The sequence below is a fragment of the Melanostigma gelatinosum genome (genome assembly GCF_949748355.1).
Source record: "Melanostigma gelatinosum genome assembly, chromosome: 20".
Taxonomy (NCBI): Eukaryota; Metazoa; Chordata; class Actinopteri; order Perciformes; family Zoarcidae; genus Melanostigma; species Melanostigma gelatinosum.
The window spans coordinates 15,740,171-15,756,560 of NC_136653.1; the positions used below are offsets into that span (position 1 = coordinate 15,740,171).

The 16,390-nt window shown below is 42.4% G+C and overlaps 1 protein-coding gene across 1 annotated transcript in view; it reads right to left on the reverse strand.

Annotated features, from left to right (window-relative positions):
* ptprn2 (protein tyrosine phosphatase receptor type N2) overlaps nt 1-16,390 on the reverse strand; it is a 105,280-nt gene that overhangs the window by 31,839 nt on the left and 57,051 nt on the right. Inside the window, exon 11 of the mRNA XM_079292535.1 lies at nt 15,035-15,099. Within this exon, the coding sequence (XP_079148661.1) occupies nt 15,035-15,099 (65 nt within the window). The remainder of the gene's footprint in view (nt 1-15,034; nt 15,100-16,390) is intronic.

A 16,390-nucleotide genomic window follows, 5' to 3' on the forward strand; every position in this document is an offset into this window, starting at 1 on the left:
TGGTGTCAAGAGGTCAGCCAAAACCTCTCTCTGTACGTTTTCAACTCGTGGTCATTTTTCAAACAATCAGTCCTTTACTTCAGGCAGAAGTAGTCAGAACACCTTCTCATTCTTAGCCGGCTGTCGTCAATTTAGAAGCTGAAATGTCAACTGTGGCTAACAGAGTTTATCATCTGTAGCTACGAGCTAACGTTAGCTGAAACTTTGTCTTCTGCTGAATTATTTCTTTTTTTTCCAGTTGACTCATCTTAAAACAAAAAGCCTGTAAAAGAGGTCCCAGGCAAAGAAGTTAGCATCCTCACAGTTTGACGATCCATGTGGAAGACATGGAAATGAAGAGACAGCATTGTTCGTGTAGAGCTGGATAGTCAGATAGTCACTGGCAATGTTCCCTCTAATTTTTCATGTGTCTGGGCATACACACAAGCTCCCTGAGCACACTGAGGACCACTGTGAGCAACATCAGATGTGCACGCTGTGGCCACACACCAGTATCACACCTGTTCAAAACCTTGGATCATAGCAAGTTACATGGCTTATTAAAAGAATCAAATTACAGCAGCAATTTTCACTAGTTTACTTTTAATATAAGTGATTTGACAAACTTTAAAGGAAAAAGACAAAAATCTTGTTGTTCATGAGATGTGTAGTATGTTTTATGTGAGAGTCCTGCTTGGCCATGGGAAGAGTCTTGCTTTGGCCTGTGTGAGGTCCTGTTGTGGCCTGTGTGAGGGTCCTGTTCTGGAAGAAATGATACATATACACCTTTCAGACATAACATTTTGTTCACATTAAAACATTCACATTTTGCACAATGACGTGTGCTGTAGCTTGTGATACAGTGTAAATTCCTGTAACTCTGTCTGTAAAATATGTAATTACTCAGTTTTTTATTATCATTTCTACTACCCATAAATGATCTAGTAGTAACATAATTTAATGATTAATATCCATAAGTAAAAAATCTTAATAAATGTAACGAGAATATGCACAAATCTGACTTAAATTTTACCTTATTTTTCACGTCTGTCCTTCTCACTTCTCCAATGGTTGTACACTTTGTCCAGGTTGATGGCTTCGTCTGCTTCTTGCTTTGACTTTATGCGCATCAGCTGGTCCAAATGTGCCACTTCAAGACGATTTCTGGATGCTGTTTTGATTTTATTTTTAGTTTTTTCTGCTGAATGTGACGCTTGAGGTAGTCCAACTTCCATTCAGTCCACATTTTTCCCTCGGAAAACTCATTTGCTACTTTAGCTTCGCTGCATGTTTTGCAGAGTAGACCCTTCCCCCTCGAAAAAGAAAAAATCTCACCCAGTTTCACCGCTTGTTCTTCTATTTGAACATACTCCGACAGCCATTCCATCTTAAAAGAACCACATTTCTTTTTTCCAATGGCTTGGTGAGTGGATGTGTCGCTGCCCGTTCGTTTCGCCATGATAAGGGGTTAGCATTTGCGTCTCGTAACTCCGCCGCCCTGTTGTTAGCTAGCTAACCTGCACGGCGCGAATGGGCAGGGCAATAGTGTCAATGCTATGATTGGCTGCGTAGCGTAAGTGAACCGAATCGTATCATTGGCTGGACACCTGTCACTCACTGAGTTGCGTTGCAAAATAGTACAGAAAACAAAATTATTATTATTATTATTATTATTGGTTTAATTGATTAGATAAGATTAGGACTAATATTAGATATCAATTAATACGTTTATGTTGAATTTTATTTTATGCGCTGCATAGATTTTCTTGTGCGCTGAGAATGTGCGAGCAGTGCGCGATTGCTCAAGCGCGCAGCTTAGAGGGAACATTGGTCACTGGGCCATTTGTTGAATCATAACACATTTCTTTTTAAACATCAGCCCTAATAATATAGATCCAAAACAAAAGCGTCTGCTACTCCAGCACCACGGACAGCGCCATGGATTTATCAATACAAAGATAGGCTGCTGATATTTCAGAGCCAAGTTTGGGGCCATAGATTCAAACTCAGTCAGATAAAGGATCAATGAGTCGGGCAGACTATCATATTCAACGAAACAACCCTCTGCTCCTGCACTCCAGTAACCCCCACAAAATAATAAAGCATTAGTTAGTGGTGTATTTATCGGCCTACTGTATATAGTAAGGTAGTTATAGCTTCGTATGCTAACGACTACAGTTTCGGGCAGACAAACACATTTCATACAATGTTGCTTGTTTTGGAAAGGTTAAAAAAGAAACCACCCTCCGACCTCGTTAAGTGCAGAGTCTGGCTCTTACTGCGCCCCGATGCACACTGCAACATTTGGAGTAATCCAAAGCTTGGTCTCCTGTGAATAGTTACGTTTCCTACGCTATGGGAGATGGCTAACAAGCTGAGGAAACGATCTTTTAAATACAACTTGTAATCAAAGGCCCTTTTAGGTTCACTTGCAAATAAAACACAGAAAAGAGTGGGTATTTAAGATGAAGAGTAGCTTTGTTCCCTTTCAAAGGGCTCTTTTCACAGCAGCCATTTTGACATATTATTGCAGGGCAAACACAGGTGTAATTAAAAACATTAATTATGGCCCTGTTCCATTTACGTAGGTGGACCAGGGCCCTGGTGTTGTGCACGCTGGCCCACTAGAATGGCTGTGACACACTAAATACAGCGGGGCCATCATTACTTTGATCAATTACACCTGTGTGTTCCCTGCTATGACATGTCAAAATGGCTGCTGTGAAAAGGTCCTGTACTGGATTGGTCCATTCCACAAGAGACCAAGTTGTCAACTATATTTGTGAAAGTGGAGTTGATTTACTGATCTACTTTTCTTGATTTTTAAGGAGCAGCCTTAAACTCCTAACTAGTGTTAGCTGCCAGTAATGATTATTTCTGCTGCTGTGTTGACAATAGCAATATGTCTGACAAGGATAACGTTCATGTCTGCTTAACTGCCAGCCAAAATTAATGAAACCAAGTTAGCAAATGGTGCTCACACCTACATATTAAAGCAAAATCAACTCAGTATCAGTAAAGATGTTTGCACTCGGGTCTGAGACGGAGCAAATTACACTCGGGCTTGCATTCACGGCAAAGAGAAGAATCATTTTCCAGACGTAATTACTTTTTGATGAGGATGCGATACTGTAGGTGAAAAGTCGTTAGACGGCAACTAAAATGGTCAGGTCCAGAGTGTTGATCCGAGTTTGCTAAAACACAACCCACTCACGACAGGCAATTGAAGGCAATACTTCATTCTATTGTGTGAAAAGATAAAAGAAGAACCGCCACTAAAAATCTCATCCGCCTTGTCCACAGTCCGAAACAGCGAGGAAAACACCGGGGTTTTAATTGTTTTGTTTGAATAGAATCCGCACTACTTTTAGACTATTATGTTCTCGGCTGGCTTTTTTTTTTTATCTTGGGGAGAGATAAAACTGCAATTAATTTTGAAAGGATGGAAAACAGTGAGACAATACATCAAGTCACACATGAGTGGTGGCAGGCAGGGATATGTGGGCTGCCGCGGAATAACAGAGGTAGTCAAAGGTAGCATTCATAATTGAAACCCCAGTCACAAGAGACTTAGTGGGCTGGCAGACTCTGATACTGAGACTGACAGTAAAGGGACAAAGAGAAGTGTTCAGAGGACAGTGCAGAGTGACTTCATGGGTTCAATAGGATGGGTCCTCTCCACACCTGGGTCCACATAACATCTGAAAGCCTCTGAAACACAGTATTTCTCTTTCAATGTATGTATTAAGCCCAGCGGTGGTGAATTTGATTGTCCAAAGAGTTAAAATCCCACCAACGATCTCAAAAAAATGGCAAGATAGGACTCACCTGATTTAGTTCAGGTTGAATGGCAGGTACACAATTTGTACCTTTAAACCGTCCTTGTGCTAAATGAAAATGTGTGCATCAGTGGTCCATCAAGATATAATGCTGAACATATACTGGACAGGACCTCACCCTCTAAATGGCCCTCCATTTGTGTCCACACTAAGGTCAGAAGTGTACTTTAAATGAATCAAATTTGACATGCTCTCAAGGGCTGTTGAACTACCGTTGAAGATGGCGTCCCCAGCAAATGCCAGCACACTCTATCAGACCCCCGGTTTGTTTAATGGTGCCCATGACAGATACAGGAGCTTGCAATTCATTATGGGAGCAGACACAACCCTACTCGAAACAACTGGAAACAAGAGGCCTGAAGAACTTCCGCGGAAAAACACAACCAACGGTCAGTTACTGAGGGGTTACTGATCGCTGGCCATCCATTTCTGCCATTTTATCTGGAGTACGCATCACACGGCATCAACTTAATTGGACAACCAACGTGCCACCGACTGTAGGCGTTGCTGGACTTGCAGCACATTGCTGCCGCCTGCCTGAGCATACGCCCCGGTGATCAGCTACAGCTTGTGTGAGTGAGGATATACATGTAGAACCACAGGAGGCGGCGCGTGATGGGCTAAGGGTCGTATCCCTGCAAATGCACACGCGGCCACAGCCTCGTAAATTCTCATCAGTGTCTCCATTAAACATTTTCCCCTGTTATCACCATGACAACGCCGGGCCCAGCGTGAGCCCGTGGGGGAGAGGCGTGTGTGCCGGTGTAACCCCGGGGGTTACTTAGGGGGGGGGGGACTTGGCACAGACGGCAACACCCCATACCTCGCCTCCAGACGCACTCTCAGTTGAGGGATGAGGGGAGGGGGGGTTTGGAAGAAGGCAAGATCTGTTCCACGGCGATCCTCACTTGACTGGCTGTGTCTGGACCGGAGGCAAGCGCTCTGATTTCTCTCTTTAATTACTGCAAATCGGAGGTGCCACGGCCCATGCTAATGAAGCCACACCAATCAGCTGGGGGGGGGGCCTCGCGCTGCAAAACAATCCTCTGCACGAACAGAGCTGACACTCTGCCTGGCCACAGCGCCGCAGCCTCCCTGCGTGTGTCTCGCTGTCTGTCTGTCTCAGAGCTCCAGCAGATTTATAAGAGCAGTCTGCCCCCGAGCCAAACCGGGCAGCGCTGCTCGTCGAACGGAACCTCCGCGAATCCCTAATGAGGCCGGTGCCACAGCTGTAGTTCGGTATCAGCCGCCTGTTTGCGTCTCACGTCTCCCATTGCTTCAACCCACAACCTCTGACAACAATACAAAGTAAGGCTGATCAGAAATTCTAGAAGGCAGAATAAATTATGATTTATGTCAAGATTTTGATTGCTCTGTAACATAATAATACATTGACGGCTTCATTGTTGGAAATGCATATAATCAATCTAGCCTATTCTCCCCCTCAAACATAATTACATGGCTTTTTGTGAAGCTGTGATGATGTCTCTTTCTTCCCCTCCTTCTCCAAAGTGAATAATGTAATGAACGGTGACTGACATGTGATTGCACGTGTTCATGGACCTGGATTGCCAAGATCCTTTTGCCTTTTGTTGTTTCCAACAATGAAATGTAATTCCTTCTATTAGTTATTGATGTTGATGAAGCTATGAATGACACATTTCATGTGTTTTTTTCCCTCTAATTTATTCATATTAAGTCCCAAATTGGAATATGTTTCGTTTGTTGAGTCGTTTGTCCATGTTTTAGGTAAAATGTGCATTAATATGTAAGTTTTAGTCATTACTGTTTGCCATACTGTTGTTTTTAAGCTGCAGAAATGAAGCTGTGCTCTGGTTTAAAGTAGGATTCAGGCTTGGTGTCCTTGTAGCAGCTTCTCTTTATGAACAGTTTTCCTATTTTTCCACGGAGGTCCACCTGCACTCCGTCAGGTGTTAGCTGCATCTGTGCGTTTGCCTGCAACACGCACATGATGAGCATGTTTGTGAATGTAAATCGACATGTGGGCAGCCACACACGGATATGACTGTGATATGTAAAGCAGAAATCCCATCACAGCAGGACGTTTCTCCAGTTCACAGCACACTATCAGATGTTTGATCTTTGATGCTTTTTACCTTCACATGTACGCCGCCTTTGCAATGATTGCATCAAATATTAGGATGAAAGACAACATATAGTGCAGCAAACACATTTCAGAAATGTCTTCAGTTGATGGCTTAAGGGCCTAATTAGTCTCAGTTATTGATGGTTATCAGAAAAAATGACATGGCAAGTACAGATCAAGGTAAATAAAGATCATAGTTTGAATTTCTGCAAGTTTCTGCCATAGTTTTGGATTAAATTCAAAATGTTGTTGCTCTCCAGAGAAAACTATGCGTCTCTAAATTTGGTGAATCTTACCTGAAGGATTACGAAAACAAGTCTGTTTGTCTTAAAACATTGGCATTTTGGAGATGCATTGTTTTAACAGTAGTAAAATAGGTAATTCAGTACATGTTTAAAATACATTAATATATACTAACAAACACCATTTTATCCATTTTCTTTCTGAGTTGAAACACCAAAGTCATATGAGGGGATCTGATGTGCGAGTAGCCGTTTCAACTGAAATCTTATAGTTATGTGTTGTTTTAACTTGTATAATATACAGAATATTTGTCATTTAAATATTCACCTCCAAATCTAAATGTTCCCAGATCATCACAGCAGAGTATTTCAAAGCAGGTAACACAACCAGTAGATGCTGTGAAGCCACTTAGAAGCAGAGCGGTCCAGTTTCATTTCATGCTTTATCGCCACAATTGGAAGATATTCATACACTCAAGTCGAGGCCATCATGTAAAAGACCATAACAGCTTATCAAGCAATTTAGTTGACCTTGCCATGCAGAGAGTAACTAGCAGTTACAGCAGGATTCACAATTACAGTCAATTAAAGTCAATAAAAGATGATATGACAGTTGATTATATTTAATTTGCTGAGAGCAAAGTGGTTTCCATATTTTGCGCTCACTGAGCAACAACTAATCTGCTTCATATCAACCACAAACTCAAAATGTAGTGTTTGCTAAAAAGACAGAATTTATACATCTAGATGAACAGATGACTACAGTATATTCTTAAATGTGTCCTTTTATTGAATATCACACCTATCAACAAAGATAATGGTTTAGTCCTTAGGATTAGATTGTAATTCTAGGAAATACTTTGTCGATTTCAGCAGCAAAATCTGCCCAACACTCCTCTCTTCTCAACTCCAAACAACTCCAAACCTCCTCAAAGTATTACTGCATTTCCATCAACTAAACTCGACAGACACTCTGGACTGAATTTACTCAAATAATTTACTCAATTGCGATGTTAAAAAGATTACCACGGGCCACCGGTTAGCCTGCAGCAACTGCTTTTCCTGCTGCTGTCAATGCGAAGGTGCCAGATGCGCTAGGCAAGTATCCGCATGATACATGGCAGAAGGTGAGCGCTCTGCGGCCGGGACCGGGAGCACCATCACCATGCCCCCTGCATCCCGCTGCCAGACCCTTGGCATGCAGCTTGTCTGGCCAAATGGCAGCCACATCCCCCTTCAACGCTGACATTTAAAACCTCTGCCATGCTATCCAGCTGTGGACACCGTAGGTCCTCCCCCCCCCCCTCCCCCTCGACCCTGAGCCCCCTCCCAGGCCTCAACCCCACCGCTGCTGCTGCCGCCAGACGCCATTTGACGAACTACCATAAACAGCCTTTTGTGCAAACAAGAGTGGCATTGTTTACAATTAAAGTGCAGGAATATATCATACCTGTAGACCTAACTTGCCTTATGCTTTAAAAAAGGCACAGATTACTGGTATTTATCAACTTTGGGCAAAAGCAGACAGTTAGCAGCTAATGTTAGCGGCTCTGTATTGTCATTATGATACTTTCAGTGCCAGGACTGTATGGATGGTTCGTATGGGGATTTTTGCATTGAACATGTCTGTTAACATATGTGCCCATATGAGCTTCTTTTGGCTATGATGCTATTTTAATTATCTGGCTACCAATAGCTGACAAAAATCTTAACGGCTACAAATGAGACACTTGCGTTGAATGCTATTGGAGCATTAATGTGTGCACGTTTGGATCTAAAACGTCAATTTGAAAAGAACAATGAACGCAAGACTTCCAACTCCGGAATAGAAGTTTACTTAAGGGACCCGATATATACTGAGGCGAAGATGGAGGGGAAGCAGCGGGGCTGCAGTCGCTCGTGTCATTATTTCTTCATTTTTTCACTATTTTCTGACCTTCTAAAGACAAAACTAGAAAGCAAACAATTGCGACAATAACCGTTATGAAAATAATTGTCAGTGTCAGCCAGACTCCATACAGAAAGAAGGAAGGCCTTGAACCCAAGACCTTATAGTTTTAGAGAAACAGTGAACCATGGAACTACTGCACAACCCTAAGTTATTGTGAGAAATGCAGGAAATCATTGGCTGGAAAAAAATAAATGTTGAAAGCACCGATCGCAGACTGATGATTTATAACTTTGTAAGAATTTTCATCAGTGGATTTTACTTTAATTTGATCTAAACCGCCATAACACCTCCAAGGCCACCTTGGCCTCGAGTTGTCTCTTATTTTACTTCTGACGAAAGGACTGAAGAGTTGCCCTTCAACATGCTGAATAAAACCATACCTCTCTTTAACGAAGGCAGCGGAACATAAAAGAAGCAAAAGGTAGGAGAGTAAACACTTTACATTCTGACACTCGTTTAAAAACAGACAAGTTCACCCATACCCGGGGGAAAGCACACGTCACGACATATAGAGGCAAATACCAAACTGCATGGCACGGTATCAAAGGCATTTCTGCAGTCCAAAGGTCAGGTGATGGTAAAAGGTTGTAGAGAAACGGAGCTGCTGGACGGTCTTTCATCAGTGGGAGGCAGCTGGAGTCTCCAAACAGGCAGTGTACTCAGGGCTGCAGGCACAGTGGGGCTGCTCCCATATGACATTTCACATCCAGATCTGCCACAGTAATGGCATTTTAGCCACTTTTAAAACAGTCAGATTGGCCTTCCTGCACTGTTGAAATTTTTATCGGCGGCAATTTTTTCATTGTTTGGGTTTATTACAGTGTCTGAAGGAGATAGGTTGTCAATGTGGAAAAGGCAATTGAGGGCCAATGTGGAATTGATTTGCTGAAGCATCTACACACATTCAGTGCACATATACACGGGTAGAAAATATACCCTGCAGTGCAGCCAAGCCACTAACGTTTCCTCTGAGGCGCCAAACTCACACTTAAATGAGAATAAGAGATCTCGAAAAATGTACATAAAAATGTATTTTTCTCATCTTGTGATTCTTGAAGAAAATGCTGCTTGAAAAAGCAGCATGGGGAAACATGTTTTGAAGTAAAGCATATATCCATGCCGTTACAAGATCAATTTGTACAACTCACAATAATTTATTTATTTCAGCCTGTGGATCTGTCTCTTCTCTCTGGTTGGAAATGGTCAGTGTGGTTTTCATTTGAAGTCCCCTTCTGAGGTGATTTGTCCCATTCGCTCAGAGGAATTGCATTTGCTGATGGTTGCACGTGGTATTTGTTGTTAAGTGGTATACGCTACAATACTCGGGCGTTGGTAGATTAAAGGAAAGCAAAATGCACTGATATTGCCTGACAACCAATGTGCAGAGGATAAAAAAATGTGGAAATAAATATTCATGGAAAAAAGTTTTCCATCAAAGCAAAATGCAAATTGAATGCGATCAATCCTGAGCCAGAAGTTATTGGATCATATTGAGTGCATTGACGGTGACTGAAGTTACTATTGTAACCCTGTATTGTAGCCCTTGCATTTTACCATAAAATTGACATTCATTCAAGGGTATATTATGTTAAATGTACATTTATAACAGAAGCATGCTTGTACTTGCTGAGCTAAATGCTAACTTTAGCGTGCTAACATGCTCACAATGACAATGCTAACATGCCTGTGATTAGAAGGCACAGTAAATGTTTACCATCTTAGTTTTGTGTGTTAGCATGCTAACAGCTAATTGTCACAAAGTAAAGGCAAACATGCCTGTGATTAGAAGGCACAGTAAAATGTTTAAGATGTTTACAATCTTAGTTTTGCGTGTTAGAATGCTAACGTTTGCTAATTGTCACAAAGTGAAGCTGAGTATTATCAGTTTTGCAGGTATTTGTTCATAAACCAAAGAACTGACTTTGGCAAGCGGAAAAGCAAAGAGATCATCAAAGTTGCTCAGATAAATTGTCTGGCCACCAAATCTGTACCAAAACGTGTGCAAAACCATCTTGTAAATGTTGAAATATTTCAGTTTGCAGAGTGGTGGCCTGACACTGCCATTCTTAAAAGTATGCCTACTGACAAAAATAAACACTAGAGTTATGTCCATATTCATACAAACTGCACTACAGAACAGAAAGAAGCACCATCACGATTAAAACCAATGCAACTCCAGGTCTTAAACAAATGAACAACCTCATCATGGAGATGGTTTATAGAAAAACAATAGTTCATAAGAAGAAACCATTTTTATTGTCATATATATTTTTACACATACACGAAATGTATCTCTGCATTTGACCCATCCCTGTATATAGGGAGCAGTGGGCTGCCATTGATCAGCGCCCGGGGAGCCGGGGGTTCAGTGTATTGCTCAGGTACACTTCGACACGTGACACGTCCCAGTCGGGGATCGAACCGTTGACCTTCCGGTTCCCAGACGACCCTCTTAACCCAGTGAGCCATGGTCGCCCCCATCATAATCAGATGTAAACATTCTTACTCTACGATAATACTTAAAACCTGATGCACCGTAGTGTTTTTTGAGGAAGCCTGTCGGAACATTTTCAAACAGATGTGCCCTTGCATTAATTATGGCACAGGATATTGGAAAGAAAGCCTACAAATCCATAGTGAGGGGCCGTAACTACAGGTGACCTTTCTCTGAGATGAGTTTTGCCTCTGTGCCTCTGCTCTTAGTTCTTTGATTCGAAATATAACGGGAGCTTTCGACCATCATGAAATGCCTCCACTGCCTTTACGTAGCTAGAATACAAACCAAATGAAAAACCAGTGACTAGCTGTAGGTACACATTTACAGTCAAACATGTCAAAAACGCACACTTAAGCCCTATCAATGACAATTACAGTATGCAATGAGGACACACACTTACTGTACATTTGTTCATGCATACACACAAACAGTGCAGAGACTCCCTGCCTGCCATATATGATTCACATTTAGAGGTTGAATAATCAGTTGACATGCAGCTCAGGGAATCCGATGCTTAATGAGGGCCTCTTCACATAAGCAGTTTTGCCGGAGTTATCGTGAACATGAGGCCGCTGTCAAAATGTCAATGAATCTTAATTTGAATACCAATTGAATCAAATAGGGACCATCGAATGCAGGCAGGTTGAATGTGGAAATGTGTGCATCCAAATTGTGGTGTATTGGGATGGGGATTGATTTGGGAATACGTTACCGTTCTTTACAGGCTTCACACACATTTTTACCCATTCCCATTAGGTTGTTTGAGCATTTAAAAATAGGCCTTTGTAGCCATCATAACTCACAATAATAAGACTCTTAAACCAGTGTGCTATGCCCTAAGATAGGCATTGTAGCAGAAATGCCTTTGGGTGTGTTCGGCAATAGCCACTACTTGACCCTTCATGAGTTCGTGGCGCTGTTGGAATATACTGTTCAGTTATTCAGAGCACCACACTCTCTGAGCGACGGAGCGTACTCTGGGCACTCTGTCTGAGGAGACGGAGCAGCAGAGTGCCAAGCTCAGTGACTGAAATGGCAAGGATCGTCCTAGCAAAATGCAACAACGATGTCTTCTAACAACAGCGCTTTCATTTTTAGTGTCGAGCGTCAGATTGGATTTACGAATGCACCCTACATGTCAGCACATACAGTAGGTACCAGCTATCCTTGGGCATAACTTAGAATAATGCTAGTCATCGTCTCCGGTGCCCACACCACTTCAGATGCTAGCAGTTGTCTCGCAGCTATGCCAATGCTTGCCGTGCTGGTAGAAGAGGTAATGGTGAAATATGTAATACATAATATGCACCTACGCCGGCAGTCTGTTGAGCGGCCTTTTGGTTGTCTCTATGCTTTTTCTTTTATCATGGCTAGCCAGCCACTTCCCCCATGTGGACAATGGCAAATGTGTCGGTGCAAAGGCTACTAGGGTCTGCCTCTCTTTTCAGCTACGTCTCATATTATTTGCTATTGCAAAGTCATACATTATTAAACACGCACTTCCTTGGCATTTGCAGATAAGCAAACTGTTAGCGTTTGATAACTTTGCTAGTTTGTTAGACATTCCCGCTGGCAACTAGCTGTTAATTTCTTTATTGTTACTCCAGAGAAGAAAAAAAACAAAAACAAAAAAAGTTACTTTTTTTTCTTTTCTTTTTTTCTTCATTGTTAATCCAGAGGAAAGCCTCTGCTCACTCTTCTCAATGTGAATCTTTATTCGTAGATCATGAAGACCTTGATTCGGGCAATATTAGCAGAGAGATAATCAACATCAGGAAATATTTTTAGAGATCAAATATCCTCCACAAGCATGAAATAAAATAAAGGTTGTTGACTAAATTTGTTAGCATACTGGAAGCTATTTCAAACCGATGAGGATTGTAGAATATGTCTTTTTATAACCAACGATATTCCCTTTCAAACAATTCTGAGCCTCCCTTTTATTCCTTTATACGCTCACTTGTAGCAGCCATGCTGTGTCTATGACTGCCAGCTAAAGCAACCCTTTTGCCTAATGCCGAGTCATTGTCTCCAGCATGGGGTGGGGGTTGATACACCCCCCCCCCCCCCCCCCCACACGGCTCTCCTGCACGGAACTAAATCCGAGGAGGCGGTGAGGGATGCACAGTCACAGGGTTTGCTCCATTTACAAACGGTACGAGTTGAGGAAACAAAGTACGGTATGATCGGCCAGGTTTTATTTCCACACTTACAAGTATTGTGCAATACTAGCATAGGTACTTATATGTATGTACTTGATATGTATGGTTTCAGTGAGTTGCTGCTAAAGCTGCAGAGAGGCCACACCAACCACACATTTCCTTCCACTTCATTTCTCTTTCCACCCTCACATCTTTTCACACCTTTACAGGACTTACAAATTGCTGTGCGAGGACCTACTTTTGGCTTTTGTGTTTCCACAAGAGTGCAGCTCCCACTTGGGAAGCAGCTGTTAATAAGAATGATACGCACACACGTATATACATTATTCAAGATAAACAAAGTAGTCATTTTTATTCTTTAGGAAGCCGACTTCCTTGCAATCTATAATGGAGTAGATATTGCTCGGCCTGTTGATGGATGTCTCCTTCCCCCCACTTTGACATTTGCTTATCCTCATCCGCATCTACCGCTATTGACGTTCGCTCTATCTGGACATCTCGCTAAGCTTTTTTGTCATTTGTCACCTCTTAAATAAAAACGGAGGAGGGGGGAGTTGTCAGTGATACGACTTAATGATACCGAGCACATTGATGGTTTTATACGAGCTTGTGGAAAGAACATTGTCTGTGGAAAGCTTAGCACTGATGCGTTGCAAAATTTCCCGCTCTATACCTCTTTTTATCAATTTAGCAATTTTATCCAGCATATTTGTATTTTTGCCACTAATAAGCCGGCTAAAGAAGACCCATTTTGCAACCTCCAACATGCATTCACTCATAACTGTGGCCAATTAACTGCAAATTTACTGAAAGCAGGCTTTTGGTTTAGCACCTTTTAAACTAATGTATTTGAAGAGCCCACTCCACAGGCTCTCCTGTGAAAAGCTACTATTTTCCCCAACTTACCCTCACCTCTCCACTTCTTAAATACAAACTGGTAACATCACACACATCCACATTAGAGCTGTTGCTAATAAAACACCCTCGGAGTGAGTTTGCAGGGTTTATACTTTGCCAACTCTCTATTTGTTGTACAGTAAATGCTGCGCTTCTTTGACATGCATTTCTACAAACACAGTCTGGCGTGGCTTTTCTCCCCATGAGGTGGAAGACAGATTCCTCCCTCCCTCCCTCCCTCCCTCCCTCCCTCCCTCCCTCCCTCACCCCGGCTCCTGCAGAGAGGCTATTATTGCAGCTAATTATCTACAAATAGGCCCAATATGACAAACACAGCCCCGTACCAGCTCTGGAAAAGCGCAGGAATCAGTCTGAGTGGGAATAAAAGAATGAAAAAGAGGCGAGGAGAGGCAGACAAAGAACAGGACAAAAGTCACAGAGAAGAAAAAAAGGAAAAAAAATGTGAATCAGAGATAATTGAGAAGAACGTGATGAAGACACAATGTGGAATAAGACCGGAGAGAATGTGGTGCTAAAAAAGATATAAGTGGGAGGCAGATGGGCGAAGAAAGGCAGCGGCACCAAAGGGAGACAGTATAGAAGGGACTAACACGGGGAAATGATCTTGTCTATACAGTGTGTGACGGTTGTTGCCATTGGCAACTGTCCTGCGATGCACAGGCCACATCCATTTAGCTCCCAGCATGCCTCATGATCAGGGCAGCTCAGGGGTCTAAGGCTGTCTGTCTCATTTCCATAAAGAAACTCATTTACCAGGCGAACATTGAGGGCCAAGACGCATCAATGGGCTCTTGATTAGATCCTTACCGCTGATACATATGAATATTTATCAGTGTTCAATGAAAACACATTTACTCTTCTTTCATCCGGATCATCCTGAGTGTCCGCCTGCTCTCCACTTAATTCTTTCCAATGAATATGTCACAGGAGAATCAGGGCTCCAGACAAAGTGACAGCACTCAGGATAATCTGGTTATTGTTGCTCTGCTGTGATGATTAACACTTACTTTATGTTTCACGAAATGCACCGTGCTTTTGTCTTGTGTTGTGTTTTATTTGCCATGGTGACAGCAGCTCTTAGAGACCTAAAGGAACTGAACACGAGGTACGGTCATCAACGCAACACGCTTAAAGGGATGTGTGTTTGGAATTCATTGCCGCTGCAGATTAGTGTTTGGCTGCACAACTGAAGCTGCAGGTGTGATCCGGATGCCAAGACAAGTTGGGTTCACAGAGTTATTCCTGTGCCCAAACACAGAGTACGCACACAAGCACACCTGCTCTTTTTCTTTTTACACACAGAGCTGAATAACAGATATTCTTAGCGAGTACGACTTACGTCACTAACTCCAGCCTCCACTATCTTCAGGCCCGTCTCCTTCTCCAGCTGCTGCTTCTGTTGGACTGCACGGGAGACAAAAGCAGAGGAGGTGTTGAGTATGAGCACCGGATGACAAAGTAGCAGATTTCTCCGTTCCTGAGGCAAAAACAAGTGGTCAGTGAAACTGAGAATGATGCAGTGGATGTAACAGCATGAGTCAGATGTCAAACTGGTCATAGAAAATGACCAGCCCACACACACACACACACACACACACACACGTAAAAACATTCTTCAGGGAATGACAGCAATCAGTTCTCCAGCTGACAGGAGTCTGTTGTGGCCCTTGGAGGAATGATATGTTGTATGGGTAGAGAGCCTATCATAGGTAAGGGTCCGCGGCTATGCTAGCGGCTCTGTGAGGCTGTACTCATGCTGCTTGACACTACGAGCGACACAGCAACGGGCTACAAGTCATCTTAGATGGCAGCTGGTGACATGAAGTTACAAATTGCTGCCCAACACTTGTCGAGGGCGTGAATCGCTACAAATCAAAATTGAGCTGGTCTCAACTTTTTTTCCGCGCTCCAATGACATCAACCAATCATATTTTATTTCCTTCCTTTTAAAACAAATGCTGTTATCTCGTTCCCAGTGCTATTTAATGACTATTTCAACGAGCTCTGGAGCGACACCTATTGATAATGTACCTGTCCACGCTTGGCTGTTTTACCAATAAAAAATAATTGTTGTCCTCACACACTTTGAGTCGGACCTGCTGGATGTTACCCAAAAGCAGATGAAGTGCTTGTAGATTCACAGCACACAATAACTTGAGCTTCGGCCTTTGTTCTTGCAGTAATTAATACACCAACCCGAGTTTGATCCTCAGATCTATTGATCTAATCAAATATGGCATGCTATTTCCAAAGCTTTGTTCACGAAAGATTTTCTCATGCAAATCAAACCAAAGTGAGGCAACGTTAAATACCTAACGTTCAAGATCACACATTTCACCGTCTTTTTCCCCCCTCCTGTGCTCAACGTCCCTTCCTCACTTTGATGGACACATTTATATTGAAAAACAAAATCAAAGGGGCCTGAATAGATTATGCCAAATTATAGAGTGCAACAAAAAACAACGGAGCATCATTTTAATTGAGTTTGTTAGCATGTGAATGTGATTGGTAATGGGGAAAATGGAAGAAAAGTGAGAGTTAAAGAGAGGAAGAGAAAGAGAGCAGGTCCTTTAAATCCCATTTCCCCAGATGAAGGCTATGCAAATGACCCTGAAGAGCTGAACCCCACCTCACACTCCAAATTCGGCAAGGGCCTGTTTAATTAGTATTTTAATCTATCCCAATGATTCCACTC